Raw genomic sequence first — 25,000 nt, forward strand, 5'->3', positions numbered from 1 at the left:
ATAATCACTTTTTAAACAATTCAATGATGCCTTATATCCATGTCTTCACCAGAATGGAATACATTTGTTGTGGTCACAACCCCGACCTGTCAACGAGGTTTTGTCCGAATTCGTCCATAACCTTCTGAGATATCCTTTCGACACTCCCAAAGCCAGTACGTTTTAATGTGTGGAATGATAGACAAAAACATCGTGTCAGTCACAGAGTGAACCATTGCTGCTTATCCCCGCTTTGCGCGACGCGTGCGGGGTAATAATTACAAACCTTGACGTCGCAGTCACAAACACAAAAAAAGGATATTTTTTTTTAAAATAAAAAGCCAAATATGTTTGCCTTCTAAACAAGGGTAGTTAAACGTAAACCGCGAGAATTTGCAATCACTGTACCTGCAAACGTTCCTTCCTCTCTTTGAGCCCCCAGAAAACAAATCCATCATGTTTCTAAAAATTATTGTTTCTTATCCACTCGGTTGGAATGTAAATGTGTTTTCGAATTTCACAAGTTAAACGTTACGTATTAATCGGTGACATCACACGCCATTAAACCAGAAAAGTTAAGAGCCCGTCCTCGCTGAACAAAAGTCCATATATACACCACGACCATTTCTCGGAGTTTCAACAGAATGGTCGTCGAATAAATAAATAAATAAATAAACAAACAAATAATGACGAACTTGTTTAACACAAGGTAAAGGATTTTTAAACCCGGGGTAAGCACAAGTTAAACGTCATGTATTAATAGGTGACATCACACGCAATTAAACCAGAGAAGTTAAGAGCCCATCCTCGCTGAACAAAAGTCCATATATATACACCACGACCATTTCTCGGAGTTTCAACAGAATGGTCGTCGAATAAATAAATAAATAAACAAATAATTACGAACTTGTTAAACACAAGGTAAATAATTTTTTTAACCCGGGGTAAACACAAGTTAAACGTCATGTATTAATCGGTGACATCACACGCAATTAAACCAGAAAAGGTAAGAGCCCATCCTCGCTGAACAAAAGTCCATATATACACCAGGACCATTTCTTGGAGTTTCAACAGAATGGTCGTTGAGTAAATAAATAAACAAACAAACACACAAATGATTACGAACTTGTTAAACACAAGGTAAAGGATTTTTAAACCCGGAGTAAACACAACGTTAAATGAACACAAGGTAAACCCTGAAGCTGCAGGATAAATCAGCCTTGTTGATGTTGGCTTTCCTTCAGTTCTTGTTTTCAACCTTAAAATCAGTGCTTCCACTCAGGCGGAAGTGAATTTCCCCAGAATTTCCCTCGATGTTCCATATTTTAATATTTTATTTCCCTTAATAGAAAAATTTTAACTGAAAGACCTGCGATTTTGGTTAACATTGAGAATCATTTTTTAAAAGCTTTGTGTTGCCAAGACAGCAATACATTGTGGCGTGGCTGAGATCATTCTTTTTTTTTTTAAGTATTATGACGTCATAATGGTGGTTAATAAATCCCACATGCAGTGCATTGTCCAAGTTCATTTGCAGACAGCTTTGGTGGTGGAAACAACCATGTCAATCTGCTGTGCCTCATTTTGGCTTTTTTCGCCTCCAAAGAGGACAAGACGCACAGTGAACCGGTACGAAAGAACCACGTACTCATGTACCGAGTGCGTTCAAACATTTGGACTGAGAATATACCTCACCGGGTAAGTGGGAAGGAGGAGCGGTTGTGGTTTACACGAAGACTCGGGTAAAGTATCAAATTGATGATGATAGAATATACAAGGTGTAGAAAAAAGCTGGAATCGTGGGTCGGCGTTGGAATTCTTGACAAGTTTCTCTCTGGCTTAAACTTCCAGCATGTAAGAGGACCAGTTCAGCTTTGTCCTGCATAGTGCAAAAGATCCTGGTTTTGAATTAGGGACGATCTGAAATGGTGGTGAACGGCTTTTTTGTGGACATGGAGCGAAGAATGAGATTGAAGAGAATATGGAAGTTGGTCCCCAGAGGGGAGAAAAAAAAAAAGGAACAAATGAGTGGAGGTGAGCAGTGCTCCTGGATTTAGGTAGTTTCAACAGAAGGAAGTTGATGGTGGACCGTGAGTGCCCTGCAAAAACCTTGGGGGTGGACAAAGCACAGAAAGGGCAGAGGGTGCAAGACCTCAAAGGAGATGGGGGAAGATAGAGAGACACCACCAATCTGTCGGCAATGACGACCCAAAGACTCAGCCAGCTTCATCGCAGGAGATTCCAATAAGTTTGAAGACCTTGGTTTTCATGGCATCAAGCTGAGCAAGGGGTGAGGGAGAGTCGGCAGCCGAGAAGGGAAAAAATTATGTCCTCAGGCTGAGGTTGAAAGTCTTGTCTGTGGAAAGGATTTCTGATGTGCCGAGGAAGGACCTTGTACGACGAATAGAAGGCTGGCTTTGGAGGCCAACTTTGAAATGGGATTTGCTCAGGAAAGATCATGGCTGATAGTGAGAGCCAGGAGTTTGAATGTCTGAACTTCATCAAGAGGAGGGCACAATGGTAAAACTGAAGAGGATTGTTTAGAAAGTTGAAGAGAGGGTTTTCCAGGTGGTCCTTTCAGAGAGAGATTGTGACATTGTGACATTTGTCAGGGTTGAAAGACATTTTCAAAGTGTTTGATCCACTGCAGACATTTGGGCAGCTTTGTTTTCTGTACTAATACTCCTCATGTCCATATGCTCACAGATCATCCGGGACAATGGTCAGCAATGGGTTCAACAAATTGAAGGACAAGTTGACCTGCTGAAATATTTTCAAGTTGGAGTCATTCTGATCCTCGCCGCGTTAACGCTCATCAAATTTTTGATGGCGTGGAAACGTGCCCGATCATTACCAAATAAGAAAAGGAAAAAGTGCGTCCATCTCTGGTAAGGAACCATTTGCTTCCTGTTTATCAATCATATTATGTAATCTGAAGAGATTTATTGCACTCCGTGTTGGTACATTTTTTGTCTTGTGTTGCATAATTTTTTTTTCCTCTGTTTCATCATTTTGTTTTTTTGTCTGTTGGCACAACTATCTGGGTGACCCACAGGCTGAGTACAAAATTATCCAGATGCTCAGATAGCTCAGATGGCAGAACACTGGTATGGTTTTACAGAGGACCTTGGTTCAATTCCTGGTCTGGGCATGTAATGTTTCCCACATGTACATTAATTTTTATTTCCTGTTCATTTGTAATTGAGTGAAAAAGAAGTTCAAAAGTCAACCATCAGCTGGAAAAGTGATAATCACTTTCATGGGGCTCACGAGGCCCAATTTTGGAACACCATCAATGGGAGAGCACAACGGCAAACAGTGTCCCTTATTGTGAAATTCTCCGTGACCAGATGAAACCAGATATTTGATGGAATCGCTGGGGACTACTGTCAAAAGATGTTGCATTGTTGCACGACATTGTGCATCCACACACTGCAGTCCATACATGGAAACACTCTGGTAACTGAACTTTAAGGTGTTGGGGCATCCTCCATCTCGTGGTGACCTGCTCAATTCAGACTTTCACCTTTTTGGTCCACTCAAAGACGCTTTTAGAGGGCACCACTTTGCCAGTGACCAACAAGTAACAGACGCGGTGCATGTGTGGCTCGTCTTTCAGGCAAAAAACTTTTTTCTGAGCACATACAGAAGCTTGTGAACCAATGGACGAAGTCTGTTGAAAAAGCTAGGGACAATGTGGTAAAATGATGCTCTTGTACATGCTCAATTCCATCCATCCATTGGGACCATACTGTGTGCAGAACATTGGTCCTGCTTCAGCAGTGTCCTTGGCCCTTGGGCACAATCTTGGACAGGTCACCACTCGAACACAGAATACTATCAAGCTGGCACTCATTTTGCCAACCTCAAATGGATGACAGGCAGTCAACCCCACCTGGTATTAATTCAACAACCAAATGGGATTTGAAATTAGGATTCCACACAAACACACACACACACACACACACACACACACACACACACACACACACACACACACACACACACACACACACACACACACACACACCTGTTACTAAAAGGAGAAGCATCCATTCATGTGTCTATCACACTTCATTCGAAGGGGTTTCTGTTGTCATATATATCTATATTAATATTTCGGCATGCCCCTTTCTTTGTTCCACCATCAGATTTTTGTTACTGCATGAAATGAAACAAGATTTGGCACAAATACTAATGATATTATTGTCTTCCTTAAGAGGCCCCTCAAAATTCGTTTTGATGCATTTTCACAAACTCCAACGGATTCCATTCAAATTCGGTACGATTATGGCTTTTGGTCCAACTTAGGTCATTGGCTATAAATTTTTTCCATAACACTTCCGATATTCAAAAACATCGATAAATCGATATCCCTTATGGGATTTTCCATTCAAATCCACTCAAGTTTAAGGCCTATTTTCCACTTTGCCCGGGCGCTGTTTACCTCCGCTACGCCAAGCTGTTAGGGTTAGGATTTGGGTTTGGGTTAGTGTTAGGGTTAGGGTTAGGGTTAGCTACCCTAACACTAACCCTAACCCTAACCCTAACAGCTAACCCTAACCGCTAACCCTAACTGCAAACCACTAACAGCTATTCAGGAAATTTGCAAGAAAGCCCGGGCAACACCGGGCTTTTTGCTAGCCCGGGCAACACCGGGCATTACGACTAGTAATATATAACTGGTGCTGTTGGAAAGCTAATTATCAATTTTCTTGGTTGGAAAGGTAATTATCGATTTTCTTGGTTGGAAAGGTAATTATCGATTTTCTTGGTTGGAAAGGTAATTATCGATTTTCTTGGTTGGAAAGGTAATTATCGATTTTCTTGGTAAGAAAGGTAATTATCGATTTTCTTGGTTAGAAAGGTAATTATCAATTTTCTTGGTAAGAAAGGTAATTATCGATTTTCTTGGTTCGAAAGGTAATTATCGATTTTCTTGGTTAGAAAGGTAATTATCGATATTCTTGGTTAGAAAGGTAATAATCGATTTTCTTGGTGAGAAAGGTAATTATCGATTTTCTTGGTGAGAAAGGTAATTATCGATTTTCTTGGTGAGAAAGGTAATTATTGATTTTCTTGGTTCGAAAGCCAATTATCGATTTTCTTGGTTGGAAAGGTAATTCTCGATTTTCTTGGTTGGAAAGGTAATTATCGATTTTCTTGGTTGGAAAGGTAATTATCGATTTTCTTGGTTGGAAAGGTAATTATCGATTTTCTTGGTTGGAAAGGTAATTATCGATTTTCTTGGTTGGAAAGGTAATTATCGATATTCTTAGTTGGAAAGATAATTATCAATATTCTTGGTTAGAAAGGTTATTATCGATTTTCTTGGTTGGAAAGGTAATTATCAATTTTCTTGGTTAGAAAGGTAATTATTGATATTCTTAGTTGGAAAGATAATTATCGATATTCTTGGTTAGAAAGCTAATTATCGATATTCTTGGTGAGAAAGCTAATTATAGATATTCTTGGTTGGAAAGGTAATTATCACTATTCTTGGTTAGAAAGCTAATTATCAATTTTCTTGGTTGGAAAGGTAATTATCGATTCTCTTGGTTAGAAAGGTAATTATCGATTTTCTTGGTTAGAAAGGTAATTATCGATATTCTTGGTTAGAAAGGTAATTATTGATATTCTTGGTAAGAAAGGTAATTATCGATTTTCTTGGTTAGAAAGGTAATTATCGATTTTCTTAGTTGGAAAGCTAATTATCGATTTTCTTGGTAAGAAAGGTAATTATCGATTTTCTTGGTTGGAAAGGTAATTATCGATTTTCTTGGTTGGAAAGGTAATTATCGATTTTCTTGGTTGGAAAGGTAATTATCGATTTTCTTGGTAAGAAAGGTAATTATCGATTTTCTTGGTTAGAAAGGTAATTATCAATTTTCTTGGTAAGAAAGGTAATTATCGATTTTCTTGGTTCGAAAGGTAATTATCGATTTTCTTGGTTAGAAAGGTAATTATCGATATTCTTGGTTAGAAAGGTAATAATCGATTTTCTTGGTGAGAAAGGTAATTATCGATTTTCTTGGTGAGAAAGGTAATTATCGATTTTCTTGGTGAGAAAGGTAATTATTGATTTTCTTGGTTCGAAAGCCAATTATCGATTTTCTTGGTTGGAAAGGTAATTCTCGATTTTCTTGGTTGGAAAGGTAATTATCGATTTTCTTGGTTGGAAAGGTAATTATCGATTTTCTTGGTTGGAAAGGTAATTATCGATTTTCTTGGTTGGAAAGGTAATTATCGATTTTCTTGGTTGGAAAGGTAATTATCGATATTCTTAGTTGGAAAGATAATTATCAATATTCTTGGTTAGAAAGGTTATTATCGATTTTCTTGGTTGGAAAGGTAATTATCAATTTTCTTGGTTAGAAAGGTAATTATTGATATTCTTAGTTGGAAAGATAATTATCGATATTCTTGGTTAGAAAGCTAATTATCGATATTCTTGGTGAGAAAGCTAATTATAGATATTCTTGGTTGGAAAGGTAATTATCACTATTCTTGGTTAGAAAGCTAATTATCAATTTTCTTGGTTGGAAAGGTAATTATCGATTTTCTTGGTTAGAAAGGTAATTATCGATTTTCTTGGTTAGAAAGGTAATTATCGATATTCTTGGTTAGAAAGGTAATTATTGATATTCTTAGTAAGAAAGGTAATTATCGATTTTCTTGGTTAGAAAGGTAATTATCGATTTTCTTAGTTGGAAAGCTAATTATCGATTTTCTTGGTAAGAAAGGTAATTATCGATTTTCTTGGTTAGAAAGGTAATTATCGATTTTCTTGTTTCGAAAGATAATTATCGCTTTTCTTGGTTAGAAGGGTAATTATCGATTTTCTTGGTTCAAAAGGTAATTATCGATATTCTTGGTAAGAAAGGTAATTATCAATTTTCTTGGTTAGAAAGGTAATTATCGATATTCTTGGGAAGAAAGCTAATTATCGATATTCTTGGGAAGAAAGCTAATTATCGATATTCTTGGTAAGAAAGGGAATTATCGATATTCTTGGTTACAAAGGTATTAATCAATTTTCTTCGTTAGAAAGGTAATTATCGATTTTCTTGGTTAGAAAGGTAACTATCGATATTCTTGCTTAGAAAGGTAATTATCGATATTCTTGGTTAGAAAGGTAATTATCGATATTCTTGGTTGGAAAGGTAATTATCGATATTCTTGGTTGGAAAGGTAATTATCGATATTCTTGGTTGGAAAGGTAATTATCGATTTTCTTGGTTAGAAAGGTAATTATCGATTTTCATGGTTCAAAAGGTAATTATCGATATTCTTGGTAAGAAAGGTAATTATCAATTTTCTTGGTTAGAAAGGTAATTATCGATATTCTTGGGAAGAAAGCTAATTATCGATATTCTTGGGAAGAAAGCTAATTATCGATATTCTTGGTAAGAAAGGTAATTATCGATATTCTTGGTTAGAAAGGTATTAATCAATTTTCTTCGTTAGAAAGGTAATTATCGATTTTCTTGGTTAGAAAGGTAACTATCGATATTCTTGCTTAGAAAGGTAATTATCGATATTCTTGGTTAGAAAGGTAATTATCGATATTCTTGGTTGGAAAGGTAATTATCGATATTCTTGGTTGGAAAGGTAATTATCGATATTCTTGGTTGGAAAGGTAATTATCAATCTTCATGGTTAGAAAGGTAATTATCGATTTTCATGGTTAGAAAGGTAATTATCGATTTTCTTGGTTAGAAAGGTAATTATCGATTTTCTTGGTTAGAAAGGTAATTATCAATATTCTTGGTTAGAAAAGTAATTATCGATTTTCTTGGTTCGAAAGGTAATTGTCGATATTCTTGGTTAGAAAGGTAATTATCGATATTCCTGGTAAGAAAGGTAATTATAGATTTTCTTGCTTGGAAAGGTAATTATCGATATTCTTGGTTAGAAAGGTAATTATCGATATTCTTGGTTAGAAAGGTAATTATGGATATTCTTGGTTAGAAAGGTAATATTATCGATTTTCTTGCTTGGAAAGGTAATTATCAATATTCTTGGTTGGAAAGGTAATTATCGATTTTCTTGGTTCGAAAGGTAACGATCGATATTCTTGGTTGGTAAGGTAATTATCGATATTCTTGGTTAGAAAGGTAATTATCGATATTCTTGGTTAGAAAGGTAATTATCGATATTCTTGGTGAGAAAGGTAATTATCGATTTTCTTGGTTCGAAAGGTAATTATCGATATTCTTGGTTAGAAAGGTAATTATCGATTTTCTTGGTTAGAAAGGTAATTATCGATATTCTTGGTTAGAAAGGTAATTATCGATTTTCTTCGTGAGAAAGGTAATTATCGATTTTCTTGGTTGGAAAGGTAATTATCGATATTCTTGGTTCGAAAGGTAATTCTCGATTTTCTTGGTTGGAAAGGTAATTATCCATTTTCTTGGTTGGAAAGGTAATTATCGATTTTCTTGGTTGGAAAGGTAATTCTCGATTTTCTTGGTTGGAAAGGTAATTATCCATTTTCTTGGTTGGAAAGGTAATTATCCATTTTCTTGGTTGGAAAGGTAATTATCGATATTCTTGTTTAGAAAGGTAATTATCGATATTCTTGGTAAGAAAGGTAATTATCGATATTCCTGGTTAGAAAGGTAATTATAGATTTTCTTGCTTGGAAAGGTAATTATCGATATTCTTGGTTGGAAAGGTAATTATCAATATTCTTGGTGAGAAAGGTAATTATGGATATTCTTGGTTCGAAAGGTAATATTATCAATTTTCTTGGTTAGAAAGGTAATTATCAATATTCTTGGTTGGAAAGGTAATTATCGATTTTCTTGGTTCGAAAGGTAACTATGGATATTCTTGGTTGGAAAGGTAATTATCGATTTTCTTGGTTCGAAAGGTAACTATAGATATTCTTGGTTGGAAGGTAATTATCGATATTCTTGGTTATAAAGGTAATTATCGATATTCTTGGTTGGAAAGGTAATTATCGATATTCTTGGTTAGAAAGGTAATTCTCAATATTCTTGGTTGGAAAGGTAATTATCGATTTTCTTGGTTCGAAAGGTATTATCAATATTCTTGGTTAGAAAGGTAATTATCGATATTCTTGATTAGAAAGGTAATTTTCGATTTTCTTGGTTAGAAAGGTAATTATCGATATTCTTGGTGAGAAAGGTAATTATCGATTTTCTTGGTTGGAAAGGTAATTATCGATATTCTTGGTTCGAAAGGTAATTATCGATTTTCTTGGTGAGAAAGGTAATTATCGATTTTCTTGGTTGGAAAGGTAATTATCGATATTCTTGGTTCGAAAGGTAATTATCGATTTTCTTGGTTGGAAAGGTAATTATCGATATTCTTGGTTCAAAAGGTAATTATTGATATTCTTGGTTAGAAAGGTAATTATCGATTTTCTTGAAACAAAAATTCATGCCCCTTCAATTACAAACAGGCCTCTTTTAAAAGCAAGTATTTACTCTTTTGAACAAGAAGCAGGATTGCTGAATTTTGATTAAACCCATCAGCAAAGTGCCAAGTTGACATGCCGAGTACAAGAAAGTTTTAGTATGATGTACTGATCAATACATCCATGCATGTCACCTTGTGTGGTTATGCAGTTTACGATGTTTTTGAAGACAGAAAAGGAGACACAACGCTTGCAGCAATCAAGAGGAAGAAAACAATGGTGATGCTGCAAAGGAATTGGATGAAGGAAAGAAAAAGGAAGAAGGAAACGGAATGAACAATGATAAAATTGAATGTGTTGTAAAAAGCACAGAAGAGGAGAGTGAAACGATGCTCATACCTGAAGCACAAATCACTGAAGTTCCTCAAAATGAGGTATCCAAGGACAGAAAGTTCAGTGATTGGCATGCAAGTGTTATTGAGGAAAACTTTTCAGACGAAGAACGAGGAGTAATTATGGAGGATCATAATGATCACACGATGCAGCTTGATGAAACAGTTATACATGCCATTCAGCTGGAAGATAACATCACCCCTGATTGTAGCAACGATGTAACTGAACCAATTCAGGAAAAGAATGAAATTAAAGGAACCAAGAGTTCAGAAGGGGAACCAAACATTGAACTTGTATTGAATGAACCTGCAGGAAGCATTGGTGACGTAGATGAGGCAGATCACACTGTGACACGGGACATGGAAGGGGAAACTGAACCATGTGGAGAAGTCTTTGGCGACAAACGAGACTCACATGGAATTAGGGATACAGAGCAGCAGATTGATAATAACGACGACACGATACAGATTGAGAATTATGATGACACGATGCAGATGAGGAATACAGATGACATCAGGCAAGTTGAAGCAATTCAGTTGGAAAATAACATCACCCCTGATTGCAGCAACGATGAAACTGAACCAACTCGGGAAACGAATGAAATTGAACGGATCGAGACTTTCCAACAGGACCTAAAGATTGAACATCTATTGAATGAACCTGCCGGAATTAATGGTGACAAAGAGCAGGTTGATCACACTGTGACAGGTGTGGGGGAAAGTGAACTCTTTGGCGACAAACGACACTCACTCGTAATTGGGGGAAAAGAACAGCAGAAGGAGAAGAAAGATGTCATCAAGCAAAAGAAGTTTCAATTTCATGAGAAAACAACTGTGGTCACGTTTGACAGTGAAGATGAGCCAAAGGAAGTAAAGAATGCAGTGAAAGATGTCGGGGAATTGAACGAGGAACCCCGAGAGAATAAACGTGTTAAAGTGAACGTTGCTGGCCGGAAACATTTCAGAAAGAGTCGGAGACCCATTGAACAAAGTGAAGCTGATCAAGGTTCAGGCACAACCGGGAATGGAGCAACTTGTTCTCCTGTGCCCGGTATGCTGAAACTCATCGTTCGCCAGAAAACTGGACAAAAGGAAGACTTTTGTGGATTTGAACGAAGGGAATATACACCTTCTAATTCTGCGCGAAAGGAAATGAAGGAAACTTCGGTGAAAGACGTACGTCTTGAGGAGAGAGGATGGAGACCTGAACGAAAAACAAGATCAGGATGGACCCTGATAAAGAACCAACTTCAGCAGAATGGCAATGAGATAAAGAGGGGCCGAAGATGATGCTCTGAAGGTACTGGGCTGTACTATTTCCATCACAGCACTCACAAACCTCTTTGAATACGTTTTGGCCTTAAGTCTGAGCTTTCATTCAGTTTCCTTCCATTGGAGGGGTGCTACTTATCCATGCTTAAAAATATTTCATAAATATATATTTCTCATCAATATAAAAAGGTTGCACTTGAACTGTGTCCAATACCGAGTACTCACTGTTAACATTCAGCACTATTTTCTTATAGTGTAGCCACTCAAGGCAGAGTGAGTAGGTCACGCACAATAGTAGTTTTGACACCCAGCTCATCATCAGCCTGTATTGTGGAAAGTGCTCTATTTATTGAGCAATGGCCACCTCCATGAAAGGGGTGCATCGCAATGATGCTTTCAGAAAAAGTGCCCCGAAAAATCGCCCTCACTGTGTGTCATGCACATATCATCCTTCAGGAGACAAGGGATTGGTACCTTCACATAGGTTCAGTGGGGTAAGTACCATGGATATTTGTCTCAGTGGATAGAGTTTCATGGTGAATGTAGTGAGATGGCGAAGTTTCATTACGGGAGTCATGCCGGCATTGACTTTTCGAAGATACCTCGTGGTGCCAGGTATCATGATGCGTGTTATCAGCGTTTCACTGATTTAAAAAACAAACGGTTACAGGTGAGCCAGAAACGTTGCAATCGAGCAAAGGAAGATACTTCAGAACTGACAGCTGTGTCAGCCACCCTCAAGCATCAATCTTCTCCTGCATTGTACTCGAATATCGAAGATGTTGAGAAAATTGTATTGGAGATACGAAACAAACATGTCCTTCCCAAAACTTGGAAGTGAAATCATTCATTTCTTGGAAAACCTTTTGAATGACCAAAACCCAGCATAAGGGTTTTACATTGGAGACAAAACGAGTTCCATCTTGATGATCCACAAAACGAGTTCTGCATTGATGATCCAGCATGCAAGTTCCACCTTGATGATCCAGCATGTAAGTTATACCTTGATGATCCAGCATGAAAGTTCCACCCTGATGATCCACAAAGAGAGTTCTACCTTGATGATCCAGCATGAAAGTTCCACCCTGATGATCCACAAAAGGAGTTTCACCTTGATGATCCAGCATGCAAGTTCTACCTTGATGATCTCGCATGAAAGTTCGACCTTGATGACCCACAAAAGGAGTTCCACCTTGATGATCCAGCATGCAAGTTCTACCTTGATGACCCACAAAATTCTGGAAAAATCAGGAAAATGTTCTGCTTTGAAGGCTCACAATGTGAGACCTACCAAGCTCAGGGAATGTTCTGCCTTGATTGCTCAAACGATGAGACCGACCTTGGAGAATTACAAAATTTTGGAAAATCAGGAAAACAGTTCTGCCTTGGAGAATCAAAGTGGGTTCTCTTTTGAAGATTTGGTAAGTGGGTGACACGAAGAAGGCTCTCTGGGTTCTCAACCTACCTTTGCTTGATGAAAGGGAAAGTGCAGTTGATTAAAAAATAATGAAATGATGTATTATTTCATTCGATATTAGATAAGTAATATATTTATTTATTCTTTTTCAGCAATATCAAGAAAGTGATGGGAGGCCGAAGAACTCCTTGGACACATTTATGATGGAATCTCCCCTCCCCCCCCCTTTAGACTTCTTCAAACCTGAAAGAACTGAAACCTCATTCTCAAGATGGAACTGGAAGAAAAGAAAAAAGAAAACTTTGTTGAGTTCAAAGACTGAATTCACCTTGTATTAATATTTAACTGTTAAAAATAAAAAATATATTTAAATGCAAAAATGATTTATGATCTTGGAATTGGGGTTGGCTTTGGGGTGTGAGGGTTGGGGTTGGGTTTTAATGTGAGGGCTGGGTGTTTTCTATTTTCCGTTTGTTTTGTATGTAGTTGTCCCCCGAGTATGGTACCCATTAACCACTGGCATAAAATGATCCAGAGTCACATGGTGAAGGTCATTTGTCATGGGGAAGTCTTTGTAGTCCAACACATCTGAGTTTGAATGTCAGGGTTGGGTTTGGGTTTGAATGTAAAGGCTTAGGATTGGGTTTGAATGTAAGGCTTAGGATTTGGTTTGGGTTTGAATGTAAGGCTTAGGATTGGGTTTGGGTTTGAATGTAAGGCTAAGGATTGGGTTTGAATGTCAGGGTTGGGTTTGGATTTGAATGTAAGGCTTTGGGTTGGGTTTGGATTTGAATGTAAGGCTTAGGGTTGGGTTTGGGTTTGAAAGTGAGGGCGAGGTTTGGATTTGGGTTTGAATTTCAGGTTTAGGGTTCGGTTTAGGTTTGGGTTTGAAAATGAGGGTGAGGATTGTTCTCAATTTTTATAAATAATTTCAAGTATTTGTGTGTTTGGTTGTGCGATTGTTTGTTCTTCTTTTATGGCCGAACTGCAGCACCTAGAGGCCCAATTTTTTGGTGGAGATACTTCAGAATCTGAGCTAGGTTTTCTGTTCCCATGCATTGGCCTTCATGGCTGTTTGAGACGATCAAAGGCCGTCATAGAGTGTATATTGGGATGTGGGGTCAGGCAATGCTGCTGCTGGCTTGCAGGAAAAGGTCACCACCGTGAGGCCAATAACTCCATCGCTTTTCAATGTCAAAGACGTCCTGAAACCCTCGTGTCCATAAATATAATCTACGTAACAAAATGCAAAAAGTGCACGGTTAAGCAAAATAAACTCTCTCCCTGCTGCCTTTCACCCGCTGCAAACCATCCCGATGGACTGGGAGCCCCGCACACGAAGGAGTGCGATATTTCGATTTTCTTGGCACGGTCGTCGTCATCGACGATCGTCTGCAATCTGCTACGGTGAGCTTCTTTGATCCAGATCGAATGAAATCTGCCGTGGTGATCTCCAACCAGTGCTACCACTCAGGCGGAAGTGAATTTCCCAAGAACTTGAACAAAATTTCCCTAAATTTCCCTCGATGTTCCATATTTCAAAATTTTATTTCCCTTAATAGAAATGAAATGTTAGACATGAAACAAGTTTAATGAAATCGCATGATAACTCGATAATACTTCGCCTCGGTGAGGTTTGCCTCCACCTCGCTCACAAAAAGAGGCGGGAAATACAAATGTCCGCTTCATGCGCACGCTGAAGGGGAACGGTCTCGGCTATCGAGCTGACCTAAATTCTGAAATACATTGACAGTGGCTTATTTTCCATTACTAAAATTAAGCAAAATATTCCATTTGGTACAAAACTTGAGTAGAAGGCAAACGAAGAGCAGTATGGGCCATGCATAAAATTTGGAAATATGGTTCTACGTCCGCGTAGCCGAGATCGTTCCCGTTTCACAATTTCGTCAAGTGGATTATTGCGAAAAATAAAAATTAGCAAATATCAAAAACAGGTATATGGCCTCTTTGGCAATAACTGTGAACTTTAAACCGCAGTTTGCGGCGTTTCCGACAGTTTGAAAACAGAAGAATAAGAAAACTGAGTATGGTACATTAGTTATGCTTTGAACCAGCAATATTCCTATGTAGATAACAAATCCAACGCGAATAATTAATTACTCAGGGCTCACGCTGTCAATGTCGAGACCTTGGATCTTCAGAGATCTTTCTCTGAAGAGGAACTCTTCTCGAAGCGCTCGTGCCTCATCATTATTTGCATTGGCCTTCATTTTTTTTTGTGCAGACGAAGCATAACATTCGTGGGCTGCAGAGCGGCCGCGTACGTACGGTTTGGTGGCAAATTTGCTTTTTCAGTTTCAAGTCTGGTAGTCAAGGCAAACAGGCTTTCTTCTTTCAGAGCGGTACGGTGATCAGTCTTTATCAGCTTCAGCTGACTAAAAACTCTTTCCACGCTTGCGTTAGAGTGAGGCAGAGACAGCAACACTCCGACCACGATCGACAACTTCGGGTATTTTGAGTTTCCGGTGTCGGTTTTGTACTTTTTAACTTGTTGCCAGTATTCTAGTTCACCCATAGTGTCGGAGAGCCCGTTTTCTGTCGCTTGCGATCGCCATTCAGGGTCAGCTTCCTCCAGTTTTACAATGTTCTTCAACCACGGCAGCTTCTGATACAAACCAGCGAGTGATGGAACTGACAAGTTGTAAGCAATGGATGGGGATATAACGTCCAAAAACCACCAACATCAGTAAATCGTTTCTGTATCTGGGTCGCCAGTTTTATCGAGTAGCTTTGACAAGTTAGGTAAAATTGTTGAACATCAGGATACTGCTCGCCGATATCTGAGGTGATGGAAGCGATAGTGATTGTAGCTCTCACACCCACACACACCTTGGTCAGTGAAACTCGATTTCTCTAGTCATTCAAATCCATCATTAGCAGTTCGTTCTGTCTAACGTAACGGACGTTCATGAAGTCACCACATACGTTTCGGAGAAGACTTTTCACTACTTGTTCCAATTTGAGCAGTGCAGGTCACTCTGGAGCAATAGGTTGAAAGACACGAGCCTCTGCAGATGATGAGGCAGGAATTCAAGATGTGCTCTTGTGAGTTGGTTGCAGAAACTGGTCAGTATGAGTTGGGTCTTCGAATACCTGCAGCTCAATATAGCGCGTTAGTGTATCGTATTGTTCTCAGAGCCTGTCAACACAAGCCTGCACGGATAACCATCTTGTCGCACCCGGTCGAATGATCCTGTGCTTTTCAGATTCGAAGGACTCCTGGAATTGCGCCAAGTGTCCTTGTCTTTTTGACGACATTGAGAAATGTGCGAAAACATTTCTGCATAGGTCTTCAACCGACTTTGGTAGCTCAGAAGCGGCATGCGACGCGCACAAAATGAATTGTATGGCAAGAACACTTCACCTGAACCACCCATGGGTGATTCTGAGCAATCAGCTGCGACAGAGATTGTTTCGACCCGAACATTACATTACAGGTGTCTGCACAAAATCCTACCATGGTTTCGAAGGGAATGTGCCTATCCCCAAGACATTGTGCAAGAGCATTGTAAATTGTCTGATATTTTCCATCTGGAATGTTCTTTAGGTCCAGCAACACTTATTTCATTTTGTATTCGTCGATATCAAAGTGAATTACCAAAATTGTGAGCTGCGTGGTCGTCGCTCGTTCCGTTGTTTCGTCCAGTATGATGGAGAATTTGTGGCTTCGAAGATTCTCCACACCCTCATCCGCAAAGGTAAGTCCAAGCACTTGCCGTACCACATTAGTGCACTTTTGTTTCCCCAATGTGACTTTTTTCAATGCTGCGTCACTTGGGAAAAGGTCTTTCATGAGGTCAATCAATGGCTCACACAAAGAGATGGGCAAATTGTTCTCTGCAATAAACGCTGACGTTTTAATTTCCATGGCTGCAGCCTATCAAGGCCAATGAAAGCGTCATGTACAGTTGGCTGAGACTTCTGCAGATCAGCTTCCATTTTCGCGGCCTCAACGTGGTGCATGCTTGAAAGGTGGCGCATGAGTGTGGGTTTCATGACACCAGACACCTGTTCTGCAAATTTTAAAGACCGGTTCGTACGAACCATCTTCTGCCCATTTTTTCATAAGCCATGGTTTGAATTCCGGCACTTTCAGCCAAGCATCTGCAAATTTCTGCTGGTACTGCTTTTTCGCAGGAGGTACTTTTTCAATAGATACCGGAACCGGACGCACCCTTTTATCCGACATTATTCAATTCCAAACTGCTCGATCTGGAAATGAAATGAAAAGCAAAAACTAGGACGCGAAACACTCTTTGAAATGAATGGGCTCGGCCAGTGTCGCCATAGATCATGTAGGATAGGGCAGGGCAAGGCAAGTGCCAAAAGGACTTAAAAACGTAGACCTATAATTTGACCTAGTTTCAAACATTCTGCTCTCGGAGAAGCAATAGAAATATCAATCAGCGCAAACAATACTGGAAAATCATTTCTGACAAAAGCTGATCATTACCTTCGCATTCTGCGAAAGGTTATGTTTTGGTCGGCGTGTATTTATTTATTTATTTATTTATTTGTAATCTTGTGATTCGTATAACTCAAAAAGTATTAAACTGAATTGCATGAAATTTGGTGGCATGATTGGTTATTAGCCAGGAAGCATTCGATTTGATTTTGGGATCGTTCGGGTCAAAGGTCAAGGTCAAGGTCACGAAAAGGTCAAAATCGTCTTTTTACGATAACACGGTCAATTTTTATTCAATTTGCATGCAACTAACGCCAAAATGTTCAGAATTCAACGCCTCATCTTGTGATATGCAATATGACACAATGACGCCCATACTCTTGTTACCGGTTAGGGGTCAAAGGTCAGGGGGGTCACGACCTTGAAAAATATGCGGTTTTTGTCATAACGCGGTCAATTGTTGTCCGCTTTACATGAACCCAGCACCAAAATGTTCAGAATTTAATGCCCAATCTTGTGACACAATGACGTCATAACACATGTCACCGGTTGGGGTAAAATGTCGGGGGGGGGGTCACGCCCTTGAAAAATATGCGGTTTTTGGCATCACTCAGTCAATTCTTATTCGATTTGCATGAAACCAGCATCAAACGAGATTACCTTCTCTTGTTGAAACATTGTATTCACCGAGCTTGCGAGTGAAGACTCGCCAAAACGACGTGAGTTGATTGTTGTTTAGTCCGTAGCCCCCGAAAGTCGGGGGGGGTCAGGACATTATAGATATGTGGTTAGTGTCATAAGACCATTCATATGAAACCAGTTCCCCACACTCATACCAAGAACAAAAAAAGTAGTGGCGGCGAAGGTATGCGCTCTATGAGTGCCCATTCTAGTTTTCATTATTTTTAATCTGACTGTGCTGTGGTACAGGTTCTCCACAAAACAAGTTGTTTTTGTTGTCGTTTCGTTGAGGAACGGACTGGTAAACCCTTGACTTGATTTGAACCATGTCACTTGTCAAGTCATTCATCTAAGCAACTAAAGTCACAACAGACTCGCATAAGGTTCTGAAAAAAATTACAAGAAGACCAAAAATTGCCGCCGAAAGGATAAACGGACCTTTCACGTGTTCAAATAGACCGCCCACTTGAAACGGCTGAGTGGTGAGACATGAGGATGAGAGAAAAAGCACGTGTACTTCCGGCTTCCGGGAAAGGTCGATTCCTCCACACGTAAATGGAGCACGTGTACTTCCGGTTTCTGGGAAAGGTTGATTCCTCCATGCGTAAATGGAGCACGTGTACTTCCGGCTTCCGGGAAAGGTTGATTCCTCCACACGTAAATGGAGCACGTGTACTTCCGGCTTCCGGGAAAGGTTGATTCCTCCACGCGTAAATGGAGCACGTGTACTTCCGGTTTCTGGGAAAGGTTGATTCCTCCACGCGTAAATGGAGCACGTGTACTTCCGGCTTCAGGGAAAGGTTGATTCCTCCACACGTAAATGGAGCACGTGTACTTCCGGCTTCAGGGAAAGGTTGATTCCTCCACGCGTAAATGGAGCACGTGTACTTCCGGCTTCAGGGAAAGGTTGATTCCTCCACGCGTAAATGGAGCACGTGTACTTCCGGCTTCCGGGAAAGGTTGATTCCTCCACGCGTAAATGGAGCACGTGTACTTCCGGCTTCCGGGAAAGGTTGATTCCTCCACGTGTACATGGAGCACGTGTACTTCCGGCTTCCGAGAAAGGTTGATTCCTCCATGCGTACTACTTCTTCTTCCTCCCCCAGCAGGCCCGCTTCACTCTTCTTCCTCCCCCAGCTCACAGGAGAGACGTGGCTCTAAGAGAGCTCCGCGTTCTTCTTCTTGTTGTGAAGACAAAACCTTTCGGACTCGGCTCTTTTACATACAGGATCCGGATCTCCTTAAATACTAAACACCTGTACACATCCTCGCATTGAGGGTGCCTTTTGAGAGCGTCTATCATGAACTTTTAAATATATTCGGGATTTGCTTTTAAGTTTCGAAAAGTTCACTTTACTCTTTAAAGATTATTCCATTTAATATGTTGTAATTTCGTAAATACACTATTTTCTCGTCATGAACGACAATCGTCCATGACGGGTGTCGTTATTGGCTCAATCACGGCACATGATGAAATATCGGAAGTTGTTTTTTTTCTTTTCTTCTTCTTCTTCCTCTTCCTGTTCCTCATCTTCTGGTGCAGACAAAACCTTTAGGACGTGGCTCTTGGACACATTTGTCCTTGTTTTTTTAAAGTCTGGCTTCCACCCAATCATTCTGCCCGACACTACTACCAGGCTCTTGGATCTCCACCTTGGGGGACCAGTGTTGAGGAGGGATGGAACGGAAGTTTGATAACGTTTTCCTGCCTGGCAGCTTGCTATTTTCTCCGTCGTGGAAATGACTCAAGGACTTGAGTTTCACTGGAGTTAAACAAAGGTTCACTGGAGTTAAACCACATTTACAGCCCTATCTTCAGTGACACATTTCCTCTCTTGACTCATGGAGATTCGAAGCACGTGCCGCATCGTGGCTCCATCTTCAGTGGGTTTTTACTCCTTTCACTCATGGTATTACCATCCATGGGATTCCATCTGAAACATTACCATCTTTCACCCATGGCTCACCCTTTTTGGTGAGCAGCTTATTCCCTTGGGTTCTGGCCATTTGTGACACCTGTGTCACCGAGGGAATCATATTATTTTGTGGACACGATGCCGAATTGGTTGACTGGTGAGACGCCATTTCTTGCTTCTCATTGAACTTGTGACTGTATTTACCCGCACTCAAGCTTACCAGCTTATGGGCCACTGGATGAAATCATCAACCTTTAGCGATGAGCAGAAGTTGATAACTTGATCTTCTATTTTTGGTGACCCCGACATGATCTCTTGTTAGTTGTTATCATGTCTGTCGAAGCTACGTCCGACGATGACATCCACCAAGGTGCATCTGCTGAGGTACCCCCATCACTGGTAGTGGCCATTAGTTGAAAATTCCCTCCCTTCTTGTCCAACGATCCCACATTGTGGTTTGTGCAAGTTGAAGCGCAGTTCCTGACCAGGCATGTCACCACCTGGGATACACGCTTCGCCTGTGTTGTTGGATCTCACCAGCCAGAAATAGCACAAGAAGTGAGGGACCTGCTAATTGCTCCTCCAGCCTCGGAACGTGATACAAAAACTCAAGGCTGAGCTCATCAGACTCACCTCAGCTTCAGAGCAAGAGACTACACCAACTACTCATTTCTGAAAAGATTGCTGACGCAAAACCCTCTCAGCTTTTCAAAGGATGAGACATCTGCTTGGGGACAATACATTAGAGAATACCATCTTAAAACAGCTGTTTCTCCAGAGACTTCCCACCAATGTCTAACTGATCTTGGCCTCAACGAAAGAGACTGTCGACATCGAACGATTGGTCGACCTTGCCGACAACATCAGGGAAGTCTCTTCTCATTTGTCCTCCACTGCGCACGTAGGAGCTGTTTCAAAACCTCAACAGCAACCTGCACCTCAACCAAACCAAGTCTGCACCTTGCCCACCCAGGTTGAGAACTTCAGCAGAGAGGTACGAGTTCTCAAGCACAACAACATGTGGAAAAAGAGAGGAGTAGAAGCCGAGGGCAAGGTCAATCTAGAAGTCAATCAAGAGGACACAATCCCAGCTCAAGCGCCCATGAACGTGCCAAACGATGTGCTGGTACCATTGGAAGCATGGAGAAAAGGCTAACAAATGCATCAGCCCATGCTCATACCAGTCCCGCCCTTCAGAGCCGGGAAATTCCAACACCAGCGACTATCTGCACCAAGTCAGCCTGGCAGTGACACATCCAGTCGCCTATTCTACATGACCGACAAGGCAACAGATACCAGGTTTTCAGTGGATACTGGTGCTCAAGTGACTCAGGTGCATCCTACGTGCAGACATAATAAATATACGTCGGCTTCATATATTTTATGGAGTAGATTGTGTGAGAGATTTATATTCAAGAGCGCGAGCTTACAATGATATATGTAATCCAAAAGACAAACTACAAATGTTGTATGTTCACAATTCAACTGAATCAAACAATGACCATAAGTATGGCAAGTCATGTGACCCAAAATGCAATATTTCAAGTGTGCTATCATTACTATGAGCAATTATAGTAATCAAGAAATTGCTCATTACGAAAATTACTAAGTATTTAGCAATATTTAAAACATATAAATACTGAAAGCACATCATAGATCAGAGACAGACACAGAGGAATCACTTGTAATTCCTTCCTTTCTAATGTAATAAAGTCCGATCTCCTAGCTTCGTCTGTTTTAAATCCCCATTGTGGTTGCATTTTGTAAGCAGCTAAATAAGTCAAGTAAATCAATAATTATCCCCCGCCAACTTCGTTGGTTGGAGGGGGATATAGAAATGGGTTCCGTCCGTCCGTCCGTCACATTTCGTTTCCGGAGCTTAACTAAAAATCCCCTCAAGATATATTTACGAAATTTGGTACACATATCAAGCAAGTGGTGAACTTGTGCCTTTTGATATTTTCTAATTGATAGGTCACATGGTTTGGCAGCCATGTTGGAATCAAGAAAAATATTAAATAATGTTTTCTCTGGAATCACATAACCTAACGAAGCGAAAATTTGCAACTATCATCTTCCATCATGTCTGCATGCATAGTAAAAAATTATGACGTCACAAGTCACATGGTTTGGCAGCCATCTTCGATAGAAAAACACACCTCATCCGATTAACACGAAACTTCACACACGTATTCCACTGGAGGATTGGAGGCAGAATCTAAATTTGTGGTGTTTTCGGTCACATGGTTCGTCAGCCATCTTGGATTGAAAATTAATAAATTAAAAAAAATTTCTTCTCCAGAACAGCTGGACAGATTGAGGCAAAATTTCACACACACTTTCCCCAAGACATCCTTTCAGAAGTTTGTTAATTTCTAATTGATAGGTCACATGGTTTGGTGGCCATATTGAATTTACCCTAAAACCTTCAAACGTCTTCTTCGCCAGAACGGCTGGTCAGATCAAGGGGAAACTTCACATACATATTGCACACGCTTAGGGAATATAACTTCATTTACTATGGCGGGGGATATCAAAGACTTTGTCTTCAACGGATGCTAGTTTGTGATTAGAATGAGCTCGTTATTCAAAAGTTTACAGCTACAGTAATTTTTTCATGTAAACATGGCAGAAGTTATAAAATAAGAAGCAGAAGCGGCATTTGTTACCGTTGCCTAGCAACCAGTTCCAGTATCAACTCCATTGTATACCAGCAGTGAGCAGACAGAGCCTGCACAGGCCGACTCTCATTTGTGGATATTTTCGGTGACTGACAATGTCCAACGGTTTTGTGATTTCTCCTGGGATATAGGCTTCGCGTTGCATCGGTATGCAAAAATTTCAGCTTTCTAAACCACCTCGAAGATACCAAACACATATCAGTGAGTGAGTGAGTCAGTGAGTCAGTGGTTATAAAGAGCTTTACATAATGAGATGATCTCCAAAAACCCTTCAAAACGAGTCACTGAAAATTCTTCAGAACTTAAGAGTTTAAAAAAAAAAAATTGTATACAGAGTCAAGGCTCATAGAAGAGCTAGAACACAGAACGGATCACGACGCAACAGAACAAAAGGAACAGCAGAAAGAGAGGGGGAAACACCAATGGCAGGATTGAGGGACAAAATAGAGGGAGATAGACAACAAGGGATGTGGGTAAGGATGAGGGGTAGGGGATAGTGCAGGGGGTTGATAAGATGGATACAGAAGCAAACTCTCAGGATTCAGAAGGGAAGACTGGAAATTTGGGGGTTGGGTGGTTTAACAGGTGTGTTTGTGTTTAACGGGTGGCTGCAAAGCACTTTCTTTTAATTTTGGTGAAAGTAAAATACTCCAGTACCTTTATGGTTGACATTTCACATTGGAAACTGACCACAACTCCCTCCTTGGTCTGTTTCGGGAGGATAAGGCAGTATTACCGATTTAATCTGGAAGGGTACAACGTTGGGCGTTAACCATTGCTGGTTATGACTACAACTTGTGTACAAGCCAAGATGTGAAATGTATTGTGCTGACACCTTGAGAGGTCCACCCCTTCTGGAAACCACTGAGGAACCACCTCAACCTGGTAATGTTGTTCATCTTCTGTCTCAGGTTGTTCATGAGAAAGCACCTGTCACTGCATAGCAAATTGCAAGAGGTACGAGCAATGTTCCTATATCGTCACACGTCAGACGCTGTCACGTCTGGTGATTGGTCATCCTGTGCAAGTGAAGAAAAACCATATCTAAACAGAAAGGACGAGTCATCACTTGATGTGGATTGCCTCCTTTGGGGGAGTCGTATCATCATTCCACCTAAACTATGTGAAACAATATTGTCAGAAACAGTATTGTCACTGCAATGAAAACTATAGCCAGAGCTCATGTGTTGTGGCCAAAGTTGGATGACAACATTGAAACTTGTGTATCCTACATCATTGTCACATATGTCAGGTTAATGCTGAGTCATCACCAGATGCACCACTAGAAATGTGGTCATGGCCATTAAAACCTTGGTCGACGTTACACATTGATCATTCATTCATTCATTCATTGGGACCATACTCAGTGCAGAGCGTTGGTGCTGTCAAAGCAGTCTCCTTGGCTATTGGACACAATCCTGAACGGGGTCACCACTTCGACACAGTACACCAGCAAGCTGACACTCATTTTGCCGACCTCAGAAGGATGGCAGGCAGAGTCAACCACACCTGGTATTCATTCAACAGCTGAGTGGGATTTGAACTCAGGATTCTAGGATCCCAAGCCCACCACCCTAACCAATAAGCCAACACCAGGTATATATTGATCATGCTGGACCCTTTTGAGGCAAGCTGTTCCTTGTCGTCATCGATGCCCACTCTGAAGTGGATCAAGACTATCGTTGCACCCTCCACAACTTCTGCCTTTACAATCGAAGTCCTGTATGCATTATGTTTGCCATGCATGGTATCCCTGATTGCATTGTATTGGACAATGACTCGTCTTATACCATTGTTGAGTTGCTGAGCTTTTGCAAGCAAAATTATATCAAGCATTATTCCTCTGCTCCATACAAACCTGCCAGCAACAGCCAGGCCGAGAGGGCCATTCAAATCGTTAAGAGTGGATTAAAGCATGTTACTGAAGGATGCAAACTCGCTTGGCCAGAGTCATATTGACTTATTGCACGTGACTGCATCATGCGACTGGTCATTCTCCTGTGTCGACGTTGATGGGCCACGAGTTAAAAACAAGGTTATCACACTTGTGCACCCCAGATATTGTTGTCAATGTCAAAGCAAATAAATTCCAGCAGAAGCATAATCACGTTCGTACGTTTGTGAATCGTGAAATTAACGTAAATGATCATGTGTTCCGTCTCAACGCCAGCCTAGGTGACAAGTGGTTGTCTGGGGGGTGATTATTGAGAGTATCGGAAGTCAGATGTTCCTCGTCAAACTGTCTGATGGTGGATTTCAGCAGAAGCACATTGATCAACTCAGTTTGCTCTGTATCAACCACAGAACCACCTGTATTTGTTCCATTACCTGTTAAACTATCCGAGAGAGCACCTGTGTCACCTTCCATATCCACATCTGCATCTGCAGAACTTGTACCAGAAACATACCTGACCAGTGAGTCTCCAGTCAAGGAGGTTTCACCCACAGCGAGTGGAGTCATTACTGAACCACCTCCAGCTGTTCGGCGTTCGAGCCGCACATGCCATGCGCTGACAGGCCTTGATCTTTAAAGCGGGACTGTAACCTACTGTGGTCACTTCCGCTCAACAAACTGCTGCTCGGACGCTTGCCTTGAGTCTCTGAATCTCTCGATTCGCGATGCCATCAGTCTCGTAAAGACTTTGCATTGTCAATCAGGTGTATCTTCAGTTCCCACCAACCTTGTTGCCTTTTTGCAAGCACCTTCAAGCATCTGTGTCGTCATGACTGAACTCCAATACTTACAAACACCTGCAAGTCACAGGTTGTTTTACAAAGAGCAGGAAGAATCATTAGGTCTGTACCACCCAGGTTTCTGCAGGGCTCACCGCTTACCTGCAATCATTTGTTC

General features: G+C 40.5%; 2 protein-coding genes across 5 annotated transcripts in view; one reads left to right on the forward strand and one right to left on the reverse strand.

Moving 5' to 3' along the window:
• The window catches only part of LOC147030826 (centrosomal protein of 78 kDa-like), a 97,897-nt gene that overhangs the window by 41,560 nt on the left and 31,337 nt on the right, over positions 1-25,000 (reverse strand). The window contains exon 1 of one of the 4 annotated variants that reach the window (XM_085875335.1): positions 388-589. The exons of 2 other annotated variants lie outside the window; for them this stretch is intronic. The gene's annotated coding sequence lies outside the window, so the exon portion shown is untranslated. Of the gene's footprint in view, positions 1-265; positions 289-387; positions 590-25,000 lie in introns of those variants that run through there. One more of the 4 variants, XM_085875337.1, reaches the window with a different exon arrangement.
• Positions 2,166-13,238, forward strand: LOC147030827 (uncharacterized). The gene is made up of 3 exons (XM_085872112.1): positions 2,166-2,867; positions 9,576-11,056; positions 12,598-13,238. The coding sequence occupies exon 2, from the start codon at positions 9,697-9,699 to the stop codon at positions 11,044-11,046; it is 1,350 nt and encodes a 449-aa protein (XP_085728238.1). The 5' UTR covers positions 2,166-2,867; positions 9,576-9,696; the 3' UTR covers positions 11,047-11,056; positions 12,598-13,238.

Source organism: Eptatretus burgeri, chromosome 3, assembly GCF_056783735.1.
Source record: "Eptatretus burgeri isolate ZD-2024b chromosome 3, Ebu_testis_v1, whole genome shotgun sequence".
NCBI lineage: Eukaryota > Metazoa > Chordata > Myxini > Myxiniformes > Myxinidae > Eptatretus > Eptatretus burgeri.

What these genes read in the sequence shown, in the direction of transcription:
- LOC147030827 (XM_085872112.1), top strand. Translation starts at nt 9,697, where the DNA reads ATGAACAATGATAAAATTGAATGTGTTGTAAAAAGCACAGAAGAGGAG.